Genomic DNA, 14,392 nt, shown 5'->3' with positions numbered 1-14,392 from the left:
ATTTTAATATAAATGGCCCATTCTAGGATAAATAAAACAACAATGTATACTTTTAATGAAACACACTCACATCCCCAGAATTATTTAATATTACATATATATCAATACATCCCTTTCCTTTATGGACCTTTAATTAAATAGTAAAACTGAACAACACCCACTGTGTTGTCATGTTGTTTTGAAGGGGGGCTGAACTTGTCGGACTTTAGGACCCCTCCTCTACCTGACCACCGTGCACGCGCAGCTCCCTCGCCGGCCGCGCGCACGTCACGTCAGTCAGATGCAGGGCACAGCAGCACGCAGCCTCACGGAGGAACCGGGTGAGTGGATAGACGTGTTTCTGTGTTTCTGTTCTGCTGAGTCACGTCTCCTCCTCTCCTCCTCTGCTCCTCTCCTCCTTTGCTCCTCTGCTCCTCTAAAAAGCTGTTGTTAGCGGCACAACCCACCGAGGCTAACTGTTAGCATGGTCAGGCTGGAATGTCAACAAGCCGTCGGACTAGCCCCAGCTAGCTTGGCTGCGGGGCTTGTTGCTAAAGCCTCCACACAGTGAAACAGTCTCATGTCCTGTCACATGAAAGTTTGTATTTATAAAACCGATGAGTGTTTCGCTTCCTGTTTAACTTCTGCTATGAAGCAGCGGGAGCTCAGTGCCACAGCAGCTTGATGGGAGTTGATCCTGCAGCATGTTTGTTGTTGTGGTCTGATCCTGGCTCGCCCTTCTCCTTCCTGTGGCGTAGGACTCACACATCACCTGATACCTAGCTCACTAAACCCAGGCTGTCATTTAGCATTGTATTGATCACAGCCCAACACTATGGCTCGCATTTCATTCCAGTCAGGCCCCGGATCATGTGTGAAAACCACTGCATCATGTTGCAAACAACAAGGTTGGGTTGTGCAGCCCAGAGTTAGCCTCCAGTCTCCAGCCAGAGACCTTTGGCAGACATCTTGGTCATTCACCCCTGTCACTGTGTTCCTAAAGCTGGTCAACCATTACACATCTGTCACTTATTGGCAGAAAGGTTAATTTGAGGTTCAAATGGTGCAAGGACAGGTTTTCTCTCCTGAATCAATTAGCAGCGTCAAACCCAGGGTGTGTGTGGTGTTTTTTTCTTGTTCTTGGATTGTAAGTGTCTATCTTTGCCTGTCTTCCTCTTTCCAGGTTAAATCGACCCTGGTCTGCCACCTGGTGTGGAGGGCTGTGACCCAGCGTGGGGGGGGGGGGGGCATTATGAGCGGGAAGAGCCTGCTGCTGAAGGTGATCCTGCTGGGGGACGGCGGAGTGGGCAAGTCCTCTCTGATGAACCGCTATGTCACCGACCGCTTCGACTCCCAGTCCTTCCACACCATCGGCGTGGAGTTCCTCAACCGGGACCTGGAGGTGGACGGGCGCCTGGTCACGCTGCAGATCTGGGACACTGCGGGTCAGGAGCGCTTCAAGTCCCTGCGCACGCCCTTCTACCGGGGGGCCGACTGCTGCCTGCTCACGTTTGCCGTGAATGACTTGCAGAGCTTCCAGAACCTCGGCGGCTGGAAGAAGGAGTTCATGTACTACTCGGATGTCAAGGACCCCGAGCGCTTCCCCTTCGTGGTGCTAGGCAACAAGGTGGACATGGAGCAGAGGGAGGTGGGGGGGGACGAAGCCCGGGCCTGGTGCGAGGAGAGCGGATGCTGTCCTTACTTTGAGACCAGCGCTAAGGATGACACTAATGTCACAGCTGCCTTCGAGGCGGCTGTCAGGGAGGTTCTCGCTGCCGAGGACCAGATTGACCACGCACTACTGAGTAGTACGATAGATCTCCATGGCAACCGCAAAGCCTCTCGCGCGTCTTGCTGCTGATTGGTCAGGTGTGAATCCACGATGTCTTAACCTCTCTGGCTGAAACGTGCCTGAGGCAGTTTAAAGAGCCAGTCATGTATTGTTTATGGTACACATGCTGTAGGTACAGGCTACTGATAACAGTATCCACTAAAGATTATACAGATACGATACAGCGGCTCTGAGGGGGCGGGGTCAAGGACTTCAGCTGGCGTCTAGATTGATGAATTAACAAACGGTACAGGCACACTCATCCTTTCTACTGCTTCCAGTGGTGTTGCACAAGAACATTTTAACCCAGCTTTGTCTGCCTAGGCAGGGCTTTTATCAAAGAGTGCTTTCACAGCATTTATTTTAATCAAAAATAATTAGAATTTTAATTAACACAGTGGAAGAGAGAAGATACCAGTCCTCTACCGAAGAGCACACTCCACAGCCACTCTACTATTTGTCTATGAGCTGATTCTACATGGTTTTAGAACGATCGAATAGCCTTCTCTTTTTATCAGATATGTTAGCGGTGGCTGGGGAGCCTGTGCATTTCTCTGTCAGCGACTAAGTTCTCGATCCATGCCGATCCTGTGATTGAGAACTCCTGACATCAGCGTGATGACCAATATGATTCGGGGGCTACGTGGAAGATTGATGCACTTTTGTCTTTAATAAGAAGGGAATTATTTATTGTTATTTTGCAGCTCTTGCCTCAGACATCGGGTACGGGCTAATGAGGTGCTCTTATTCGTTGATCTGTTACCACTGGTCGACCGATATTGTTTTTTAAGGGCTGATAAAGATTTTTAGTGGTTGAGAAGACCGATAACTACATAATATATAGGCTACATTTGCAGTAATGATTTAATTCTTATTGTCCAAATGTAGAATAACAAAAACACAAAACTACCGCTACAGGAAGTCAAGGTACAACTGCTGTGGTGTCCAGAAGATTCTATTATTTTGTTCACCCCATTTAACATCACCAAACACTACATCCTCCAGAATGATCAAACAGTTAAGGTTACAACTTTCTAAAAGACTTTGGATTAAAAGTGTCACACGGGAAAGGGTTTATTGGAAGACTGTTGTATTACACTGCATTAGTTTAGCTAGGTGTTGCCTAATAAAATGCTCACTGAGTTTATATTTGTAATTTTCAGATGAATGCACAGGATGTAAAGTTCCAGAATGAACTTAACTACTTGCTCTCTGTGTGGACCTCGATGCACATACGCCTGGTATCCTCAATTGATCTCTAATTTAATCATTTAAGATTACGTCATTATTTGACCCATACCCCTTTTAAAATGTAACTCATTAATATTTACCAAGAGTAGAGTTCAATTGACTCTCATTCTACTTTTGTCTGAGGACATTTTTACACAAATTACTTTAACTCCCCCAGATTAAAATTTCTTTTAGGTAACAACAGTTTTCATCTCAGTGTTTTGCTGTTTTCTTCATTACAGTGTTAATTACCTGCTCTACATTTAAACAGCTTTGCTAAAGCACTTATAGCTCTCTACTTTTTCTCATTAATTCCAGAGTTGATTACTACAAGTTATTGAGCGATGGCTCCCTCTCACTCTCTCACCCTCTCTTGCTCAGTGTGTCTTGGGTGGATCAACAAATGAACCCGTTAATTAGATTGTGATGGTTTTGCATCTTCAGCGAAGTGGATTGTGATGTCACAACCTCTGTAAAACGCTGCTTTACCTTCGGCTAACAGCTCGGAGCGTTCACCGCAGCTGCTCTAGTGTATAGGTTCGTCTTTGCCCGTCTGGACCTTCAGTTTTATAGGTTATTACTTGTGACGTGTGACCAATCGGTGATGTGGGCGGGACATTGCTAGAGACAGAGTGTTGATGACAAACAGGAAGCGGCGGCTACATCAGAACAAAAGTAGCTCATTTTTATTTGCAAAAAGAGACTGATAATCGTGAAAATGCTAAAAAGGCAAATATTCAGTCGTCTCCTTCACTGTGTAGCTGCAGGCACGACACCTACGATGCCAGACATCCGACCATATTCACTTATTGCTTTATGTTTATGGACCTTTATACTATTAAAGGTTTAGCAAATCTCCATTAAATAATCCTGCTGTTGTTGTTAAACTGCTGTTAAGTTTTTCTGAGAAGCACACTTTCATCCTTTAATGTTTTTTTCATAGTTTACTCATCTGATATTTGCATAAGGCATCTGTTTTGGATCAGCGGCTGATGAAAGTTGGTGTTTCCTGATATGTAGGTGAAGTTATAATTATTTTCATAGTCACGGCATGTTAGTAATCCCATGTCTGCCTCTGCTGGTCCCGTAGCTGGACTTCACTTTGCAGTCCTTCAGCTTTGCCAGTTCTCATAGTCTCCTGATCTTTACTGATATAACTGAAGCATCACACACACACACACACACATACAAACACAAACACACACATCTTGTGCTGTCACTCCGGTCACTCCTTGTCTCAGCTGAATGCGAGACAGCATGAGCACTATGATAATGCCGTTACTACTAATGTGTGTGTCGCCTCTCCTGTCCATTCATACAGCAACGTGTGAAACTTGCATCTGACTTTTCTGAGAACTTGATGAAATTGATCGGTACTTTATTTTTATTTCAGTGTTCTTCTAACAGACCGGTTTATTTACCACGGACCTTTGGTTTTAGCTGCTGTTGTCCAGAGGGCAGTGTTTTCTTGCCTGTGTGTTTTAAAAAAAATAATATTCAAACTGAGTTAAAGACGGTTTCAATAGAATCTCTTCGGTATTTCAGTTGCTGCTTGAACAGTATTTTATATCTCCTCAAACAACCAAACCTGTTGCATAAATAAGATCAAATCTTTTGGTTGTCTGAATGCACAAAGTCGCTATGGTTTCTAATTATGGGTCCACGTTCTCATACCTTTTTTATGTTGTGTTGATGCGATTGTGTAGTTTGTGTAGCACATTATTTGCCTTTCAAGTAGAAAAAATTGCAGCATTTTTCCATGACTGCTGACTAATGGTGAACATTACAATAGTTTCACTGTGAAAAGGAACTTGGTCCAATCAGGTACTAGCTTATTTACTTTTAATGTGGGTGAATAGCTCAAGTATATGTTCATTGTTAAAAGGTTTTATAAGATGTGATTGAGTTTACGAGAAAGTTTTATTAACTGTGAACTGATTAGGGCATTTTGAGTGGAGCTGTAAGCTAAATCAATTTTAAAAAAAATAAAAAATCAGGGCTCAAGTTAATCATTTTTCTGTGTTTTTATTTTTTTGGATCAAACAAAAATACTTTGTCTGTTTACTATATTTTTACCATTTCAGTTTATAACCTGTTCAGATAATGTAGCGTACCACAGTGTTGACCTGAAATGGAACATACCTGAGAACCAGTCGGCTGGTAGCATTACTCTAATGCTCTAGTATGTTGCTCTCATGTTTCTGTCTTATATCACTGCAACCCAGTCTCATGTCAGTGTTTCTTTTTAAATGTGACTGTAATATTTATGAATGTAAAAATCTAATTTCTTTGGGCTGTCTAAATTAATGGCCTATGTTGAATTGCAAAAGGCATTCATTTTTATAATTCTGTACAAAATGACAGTGAACGTCTGTTTTACCCTCGTCCTATGAGTGCGATTGAGTGAAAGTTTCCACTGTTCGTCTTGATTCTGTGTTGAACTAATGGTACGACTTTCCTTGCTCCTGTTCTTTTGCACTACGGAGGATGAGACCGGGTTGTGCCAACATGCTGGCAAAGCGTTGAACACCCTCCAGTGCTTGGCTACAAATAAAAACATGCGGCATACCAAAAGGAAATACCATCTTGTCTGTTGTTTTTTGTTCTGATGCCTTGAAAATCCATGAAAGTATACGGCTTCAAAAAACAACTTTCAAGTTGGAAACAAAAGCCTCTTTAGAACTATTTTTAAAACCTTAAATAGGTCACTCAGTTTTATTAGTAATTTAAGTTCTCCACCTTTCTCCAGTCACTTTACCATCAGGGAGAAAGAAGGCCTCAATTTCACCTCTAATAAGCAGCAATGTTGAAATGAATTTGCATTTCTGGATCTTGCAGTTCGATAAAACTCAAAATGCACCTTTTTTTACTTTCATCACACCAGACCTTGAATGTTATTGAATAACCAAGTATGTGTGCGACCCAGGAGACAGTGAACACTGTTTATTTTCCCTTCATTAAATAAGGATATCAAGCATGCACTGCACACTGGGAAATCTGACTGAGACAGAATTGTTTTTATCATGCTGCCTGCTTTTCAAAATACATATTTTTAAATCTCCAACTTAATGATATATTCAGCCATTGTAAAGAAAAAAACATAACTGCGTTGGTACCATGTTACAACTTAACAATGAAAGGGAATAGATCTAATAATTACTACAAAGTTGAAAACAAAACATTATTTTGATGATCAGCTCAGTTGTGAAGCTTCTGCAGCGAATCAGATGCGGCTGTCAGGAGGCGTCCGGCATGACTGCAGGGTACGGAGAACACAGCACCCCCCCTCTGTCCCTCTGCAGCCTCCCACACAGGTCGTAGCCTGAGCTCTCTTTCACCCTGCGCCTCAGCTTCCTCTGGTACACCTGGTACACAGCCAAGTGCACGCAACCGTGCACCTGTGGACACAAGAGGAGAGAAAACAAAACACCTTACAAAACACCTTGGCCCCCACACGAGGCAGGAAGCCAAGGAGGCCGCGCTAGTTAAAACGCTGCAACGCTACAACAGACTTCCACACACGTACTTCAAGCAGATATTTTGCACAAATAATTGAAAGAATACTCCTTTTATTATCAAACATTACCAATGCAATAAAAAAGGAATCATTAAACAACCAGCTGTCACTTGACAAATCCACCATTCAGAGTTGGGTAAAACTTCCACCACATAGAATAATTACGGTGGCAGAGAGTTCAACGCAATGCAAATTAAGAAAACGTGCAAATAGAAAAATAATTGTTAATTAGGAAAACTTTGACGACACGTGCGCTGCAAAAAGTCACAACATAAGCAAATACAGAAACACGCTGCAAATAGCAACACCTAAAATGTTTCCAGGGGACCCAAAAAAGTGATGAACCTGGCTGTGGTTCAATGCTTTGTGTAGATCCACCACCACTGACGAGTAGCAGACTTCAATTACTTCTGCTACTCGTCACTTTTCTGAGGTTGCTTGTGTTGTGACTTTTTGCAGCGCATGTGTTGTCAAATTGATGAAGTTGTTTTCTTAATATACATGTGTTCTTTCCATTTGTATGTGTTTTCTTAATTTGCATTGTGTTGAACCCTCTCGGCCAACGTAAATAATCTACTGATTATGTTACAATATGTTTCATTTATCTTAAGTAAAAGTGTAAAAAGCAAAAGTAAATTCAGATAAAGTAAGTAAAAACTGTTATTATACAATAACTACAACACAACTCCTAAAAGTATTAGAGACAAAACAAAGGTGTCCTAAAAGTACCTCTGTCAAGCAGGGGGGGGGGGGGTCACACCTCAACAATATTGTTTTGCATCTAATAAAATAAAGTTACTTTATAAGTTAGCACCTAGTGCTTTCGCCGTCTCAAAATGTTGAGAAACAATTTCAGACCTTTCTAGATCAGAACTAAACAATTATGTCCCTTTGTCAGAGGGAAACTATTCGAGAGCATTTACAAATTCCTTCAGTTGCCTCTTCATCCAATCTGAATCTATGATTTCCATTATTCAGGGGCGGGGGTAGGGGTCAGGCGGCAGCATGTGGATGTGTGGAGTGTGTGTGTGGTTGCTGCCCACAAGCAGAAGAGCTGCATTGTGGGGTTTGGAGAGGTCTAACCCGCTCTTTGTCCAGGCGACCCTTTCCCTTGACGTGTAATATAACCCTTGGCAGAGACTCGTAGGGCAGGTGGTCCCCGGAGCTGGCTCCTGATTGGCCAGCTCTCACAACAGGCATGACTCCATTGTTGAGGCCTTTCTCCAGCTCGTGAGAAAAGTCCTGAGGTCAGCGTGAGACTGCAATCGCACGCTCGTCTACCACCGTGGCAACCAGATGTGAGGGACGGTAGCTAAGGCAACCAATAATCCCCCATTCTCTGGAACAGCTGCATTCGAGCTGCAGATGTGTTGCCAGTTGGTGGTTATTTCTCGCACTTGTTAATTTATTAGTGTGGCGTTATTATTTCACTGTGATGGGAAAACGAAATTAATCTGAGACACTTGCCTCAGCAAGCAACGAAAGCAATGATTCACAAAGAGGTTTGGTGAACTGAAAAATAATGAAAAAACACAGCAGAAAAAACAATTGTATACAAAAAACAAAACAGAAAGAGAAATACAAAATAATGTTTACAACAAGGGAAATGAAAAACAGAACAAAGAAGAGACACAAAGTTCATAGTCCATAACCACAGGTGGCCGCGTGCAGGAGGATGTGGAAGTAGAGAATTGTTGTTTTGGCCTTTAGAGCCCCTTGTTGGTGGTGAAGAAGTGACAGAGCAGACAGGAAGCTGGCGAGCCTAACACCGTGCACCTATCCCCTTTCTCCCGTGATACCGCAGAACCGCAAAGTTATAGGTGGTCGACACAGTATAGGTCAGCTATGGAGGGAGAAGGAGAGACAGGACGTGTCAGGAAAGAAGTGAAAAGCAGAATGAATCCAGTAATATAAAACTAAACGGCTGCATATCATCCAGTTACGAGCTCCTGTAATGGAGCTGCGAGTACAATGGCTGCGGCATTTACATGACTGGAAAGCCCCAGACATTACAGCATTATTATGGTGTTTGTATCAGCCGAGGAAGACGAACAGAGGGCGACAGTGCAGACATCATCAGTCATGGAGGCCTGAGATGCCTCGCCGCCCACACTTTGAGCGTCACTTAGTCACATGAGCCAGAACGCTATTGTTGTGCCCTGCTCTGGACGATGTGCTGTAAAATTGACCCCGACTGAAGCGTAATCACTCACCAGAGCCAACAGAGTGATGCCCGCTCCGCCGAAGGCAGCGATGTAGAGGTCGTAGGTCGTTCGGTACTGAAAGGAGGAGATTTGCATTGAGTGGTGATAACGGGTCTACTTTATTTCGTGTCGGAACATGATTTACTTCCTGGTCCCTTTACCTCTCTGGTCTTGCAAACGTTGGACAGAGTCATACCACAGGCTTTCCCTGGCACTGCATTCCATGGCAGGAGCCCTGTGACAATGAAAAGCATCTCGTTAATCCCATTTAGTACAGAGGCAATTAAAGGACACAGCTATAGAGTTATTCTTTATTACATTTTTCATACTGTCCGCAAATTTGAAGGGGAACTCATTTCAAATTAATACATAATACATATTAATATTTGATGTGCTACTGAGCACCTACAGCATCAGGAGGCTACATGTGGGATTGATTCACAGGCTACAGTGCCACAGTTCTTTTGTGTTGTAGTTGCACTGTACTGACATTGGCAAGTACGGTTTTTAGAGCAGCGAAGAAGAAGTGATATTCTGCATAGCATTAGCCAGATATAGCTAAAATGTCAGCTTGGGCCAGGCCATCACTTCATACAGGGTTAATAGGATTCAGGTGTTAAACTACGTTCTGCAAGTTATTTCTTAAATGCACTGGTATCGGATCAGCAGGTCTGGGTATCAGGAAGTGTGTCAGCACATCTCCAGTATTAAGATCAATTCGTTGTTGGTCTTTGTGTTTTCATGGGATTTGTTAACAATAAGACAAAACTGTAGAAAATATAACAGAATTCATATGACAGGGCAGAAACACACTTGGCCATAAAAGGGTTTTATGTCTAGTTACCGTATTGCCTGGCGTCGACACAGAGCTGGTTGATACTCGCTGGGGTCTCGGTCAGGACGTCGATAGTGTGGCAGGTGGCGTCCATGTTGTAGAAGAAGTAGACAGGCAGGGCGGAGAAGGCAAACACCAGCAGCCACAGCACAGCCAGTACATATGTCAACACTATGAACTGCACACGGAGAGAAGGGAGAATGAACATTACGGTGCATCATCATTACACACTGATGCACGCAAGTCGTTTAAGGAGAGTGTTTTTAATGAGCAGCCGAGCAATGACTCACTTACTGAACACATTTATGTTTCCCTCTTATTAGCTTTGCTTATTATCTCACGCTCCGTTCGCCTCACTCCCCACCCCCACTCCAAAACCGCTCAAACACACTGTGCGCTTATCTTTTTTAATGTCCCCAAAGGTTCTTCAGCAGCCTTAAGATGTTCAGCTCAGCACCCACCAGGGAGTGATATTTCTATTAATCCCATCCAATCTCTCCATTCCCTTCTACTTGGCCCACTCTTGGCCCTCTCACCGAGGAGCTGAGGCAGCGGCCGCACATGGTGCTCCTGAACTCTCCGAAGGTTTGCCTGGCAACGCTGGTGGTGTAGAAGCCCTCGGCCAACAGCACGATGCAGTAGAGGAGGAAAAAGGAGGCCAGGCCGTAGATGACATACTGGAAATATTGTATGCTGAGGAGGAGAGGAAATATGGGGAAAAGAAAACAGAGATAATTCAGGGTTACAGAAAGCCCTTCGGAATAGGAGACTACAGCCCATTTGAAAGATTAAAAAGATGTCACTGTGATGACAGAAAGGCTCAGTTTTACGACCCACATGTAGGCAAGGGTGATGTAGTCCTGAAGGTTGCGGGCGAAGTAAGTCTCGATGAGTCTCTCGGTCTCTGTGAGCGCCTGGTGCCCACAGCCGCAGAAGAGGGCGATGCCAGAGAAACACAGCAGTGTGGCGACCAGGGAGCAATACGGCACCCCCCCCAAACAGCGCATACAGCAGTCGTAGCAACCTGTTAGCAACACGAGAGTCAGGACACGTTATTAACTGATGCTTTATGACGGACGACACGTGAGGAGAATTCTAAATTCTATTACAATGTACAAATTATGCACAGCAGAGTACAAATTATAACAACAATAAAACCTAGCTTTGGTTCCTTTTGCTAAGGTTTTGAAATATCGCTCTTTGAGATTTACCCAATACAGTTTTTGTTTAGTTTTTTCATCTGTGCTGCTCTACACTAGGTTTGCTACTATATTTCAGTATTGATAAACATAAATTGTTGTGTTTAGAAATATCCACAAAAATCGATTAAACGTCCACCACAGTTTCTCACAACCCATATTGACTTTTTAACAGCCCAAACCAAAGAATATCCCGCTATCCAGAAATTAAGCTAAAATATCTCAGTTATTAATTCCATCTTGCACATTTGGAGCAAGAGTCTGTGCAGGAGAAATCATGGTGTGTGACTGCAATAGTGTGGTCCCGTCAATACACACACGCGACCAATCAACAAATCTGTCTGAGCTGTCAATCAATGATAAGAACTAAATAAAATGATTTTTTTGGTCCACATCCATCCGTTAGTATGGAGGAAACAGGGTTTATGATCGACACTGCAGCCCGAAACCAGAAGGGGATTGAGACACTTCACTTTTGGGTGGCAGTCAGGTCTATGTCCAAAACCCAAGGATATTTTTGTAAAGCTGAGAAAAGCAGTAAATCCTTATACTGGTCAAGCTGGTACACAGAAATACCTTTTGTGTTATTGCAAACAAAAGAATGCAATTGATTCTCACAGTGGTCGAACTTTCATTTTCAGTGCATCCACAAATAAATAAAGTGACAAAGATTACGATATTGCACAAAATATGAAATCGCTACTATCAAGAAACCTTTTCCTGTTACACTGGACTTTGGATAGATCACTGCCACTGATATTTCATTTTCAATTGTGTGAATAGCACATGAAATTCCTTTGAACTGAGGGGATGGCAAAAATGTCCAGAGATGGACATCTTCAAACCTGGGCACATAAAACTGGAACTACCTACATTCCTAGGTGAGATTCTATCTGTAAAAGTCTTTACCAAGCATTGAAAGAAACAGTGATCGTGCTACAATTCCTCACTGTGGATTCAACTGCAGCTGTAAACACTTTAGTTCACTTGGTAAAGCTGTGCATTCTCCCTCAGAGTCATGTGCTGCCTGAATGGAAGCCAAGGGCCAAGGGCACGGGGACGTGTCTGCTCTGACCCCGGCTCGCACCCTGACTCCATTCACCGCCCAGCATGGGGAGTGTGAGAAAAAGGGGGAGGACGGAGAGGAGAGACAAAGTGAAAGAGAGAGAGAGGCTGCTTTTGTGACCGCAGAGACAACAGTCTTTGTCCCGCCGGCATCATGGGGATACAAGGGCCACCAATGTCAAGCAAACAAAGGCCAGAGGTACCTCCATGCCATTTACGCACAGTCGCACACATAGACTTCCTTCTGAGGGGGGGGGGCGCAGGGACAAGAAAGTGATAGTGGGGGAGCTGTCTGCGCTGAAAGAGGATGGAGAGAGAGAGAGAGAGAAAAAAAGATCATCTATAAACAAACAATGCAACTATGTGTGCATGTTTGCCATTACACGCATGCATGCAAACAGACACACACAAAAGGGAGCAGACTGGCTGCGGCTGGTACCATTACAGTAAACACAGATGGCAGCGGGGGCAAATGGAGAGCTCTTTAATTGAACACATCTACATGGCCGTGTGTGTGTGTGTGTGTGTGTGACAGGGACAGACAGGCAGTCTCTGATCACTCTTATTCATCGGACATCTTAACTGTAGTGTGGAAGAGGGCGCTTAGCTAATAACACACAGTTAATTTCAGTATTGTTCAATTAGAAAGGAAGTTAATTAAAGCAGGGCAATTACACATGCTTACGGTGGCCCTGAAGTGCTCAACACAACGGGCGTATCACAAGCCAGGGTGACACATTAGAGAACACAAAGACAAATCCAAACACACAATAGCAAATCGCAAGACATGGGACCCAATAAGAAAACTCAGCAGCAAATGACAAAAAAACAAATACAATTCACAAAACACAAAGAGCAAGACAAAACACAAGGGCAAATGACAAAATGGGACAAAAAGAAACAGCAAAACAACTGACAAAAAGGAAAACACATAGAAAAACAAAACACAACTAGCTTGTCGCTGATTGGATGAAAGCACTGTCTGTGTTTTTATGTTTTGGGGATTTGTCCTTGTGTTTTGTAATATGCTCGCTGTGTTTACTTATTTGCCAATCGTATTCATAATAAACTGCTGTGTTTTCGACGCTTTTGTGTTTTGCACTTCAGGGACACCATCCATCCTTCCATGCACGCACACACACAACAGGTGGACGCGGAGGAGCCATGCACACACACTTATAAGCGTTGCACACACACACACACACACACACACACACACACACACACACACACACACACACACACACACACACACACACACACACACACACACACACACACACACACACACACACACACACACACACACACACACACACACACACACACACACACACACACACACACACACACACACACACACACACACACACACACACACACACACACACACACACACACACACCTTGTAACCAATCAACTCATAAATGACAGAAGCAGCTCACGCGTCCTGACCCCTGTGTGTGTGTGTGTCGTTGCAGCTCAGGTGAAAACTCAGGATTCTAGAGTTTCTGGTGAAAACGCAGAGCTGAGGTCAAGCTGCTCCCGTTTCAAACAGATGGAGAAGGATGGAGAGAGAGAGCAGATGCGACAAGGCTCCTCTGGAAGAAAGTGTGTCGTGGTGAAGCATGAACTAAATCTCAACATGTGAGTGGAGGGAGCATCAGCCGGTGAGTACAGACCCCCCCCCCCCCCTCCTCTAAACTCACAATAAACTTTGTAACTCCTCACGCAGTCGCATGGAATCACGTTTGAAAACAACAGGTCTTCTAATAACTAATAAAGTTCGATTCCTGGAAGCAGCGGTTTTCTTACCCATGTCTGGAAGGAAGGATGCGTTCACGACCCGTCGGTGATTTCACTGTGTCTGCCTCCTCTGCAGCTGCTCCAGTGATGATGATGATGATGAGGATGATGATGATATGCGCAAACTTAGTGTCCTCCGGCCCCCGGATATCAAACCTCAACTCGCGTTCTGTTCCCTGAACAATGGACAGACCCGCCGATGAGTGCGAGCGCGATCTTAAAGAAACAATGTCGCTTTTCAACGGGCCCCAGGGCGGAGAGAATAATGAGGAGTTCAAGGTTCCTGCGCTTGTAGAAATGTACTAAGTTCATTGTTGACGCGTATAGAGAGAGAGAGCACAACTTGCAATTTATGCAAATTCAAAAGGGAGAAAGTGTCCCCTCCACCCCCCCTCTCTTCCCATGGAAAATGAATGTAACTTCTCTCATGAGCTGGTCATTCCAGCCCTGCAGGCCCTTTCAATCCCTGCTTCACCAAGGCCTCTGTTTCTCGTTTTTTTATTTCCAGCCTTATAAATAAAATCAAATGAGAAAACGCTCATGAATCACTCAGAAAGTCTGTGACGTGTCTAGCAGTGGAGGACATTTGTGAGATTAAACAGCATCAGTATAAACCTATGGACAGTCAGGAGATGCGCTCGACACATGAGGAAATGTCATACGTGCTTTTGGCTGTAATCTTAGAGATGTGCTACAAGGGCGATAATTATCAAAATAAATAATACA

The 14,392-nt window shown here is 43.9% G+C and overlaps 2 protein-coding genes across 2 annotated transcripts; one reads left to right on the top strand and one right to left on the bottom strand.

Annotated features, from left to right (window-relative positions):
- Positions 1 to 281: 281 nt before the first annotated feature.
- On the top strand, positions 282 to 5,619 carry rab9b (RAB9B, member RAS oncogene family). The gene is made up of 2 exons (XM_061079557.1): positions 282 to 320; positions 1,163 to 5,619. The coding sequence occupies exon 2, from the start codon at positions 1,232 to 1,234 to the stop codon at positions 1,838 to 1,840; it is 609 nt and encodes a 202-aa protein (XP_060935540.1). The 5' UTR covers positions 282 to 320; positions 1,163 to 1,231; the 3' UTR covers positions 1,841 to 5,619.
- Positions 5,620 to 6,276: 657 nt separating this feature from the next.
- Positions 6,277 to 13,679, bottom strand: plp1a (proteolipid protein 1a). Its single transcript, XM_061079113.1, has 7 exons — positions 13,676 to 13,679; positions 10,434 to 10,620; positions 10,133 to 10,289; positions 9,606 to 9,774; positions 8,923 to 8,996; positions 8,771 to 8,836; positions 6,277 to 6,438 (listed from the first exon to the last, which is right to left on the bottom strand). The coding sequence occupies exons 1-7, from the start codon at positions 13,677 to 13,679 to the stop codon at positions 6,277 to 6,279; spliced, it is 819 nt and encodes a 272-aa protein (XP_060935096.1).
- Positions 13,680 to 14,392: the final 713 nt, after the last annotated feature.

The sequence above is a fragment of the Limanda limanda genome, chromosome 10, assembly GCF_963576545.1.
Source record: "Limanda limanda chromosome 10, fLimLim1.1, whole genome shotgun sequence".
Classification (NCBI taxonomy): Eukaryota; Metazoa; Chordata; class Actinopteri; order Pleuronectiformes; family Pleuronectidae; genus Limanda; species Limanda limanda.
This window is presented reverse-complemented; position numbering and strand designations above follow the sequence as displayed.

What these genes read in the sequence shown, in the direction of transcription:
- rab9b (XM_061079557.1), top strand. Translation starts at nt 1,232, where the DNA reads ATGAGCGGGAAGAGCCTGCTGCTGAAGGTGATCCTGCTGGGGGACGGC.
- plp1a (XM_061079113.1), bottom strand. An exon ending in TACATCACCCTTGCCTACAT is followed by an intron (nt 10,290 to 10,433) that starts GTGGGTCGTAAA and finishes TCTCCTCCTCAG; the next exon opens with CATACAATATTTCCAGTATG. An exon ending in ACGTTTGCAAGACCAGAGAG is followed by an intron (nt 8,837 to 8,922) that starts GTAAAGGGACCA and finishes TCCTCCTTTCAG; the next exon opens with TACCGAACGACCTACGACCT.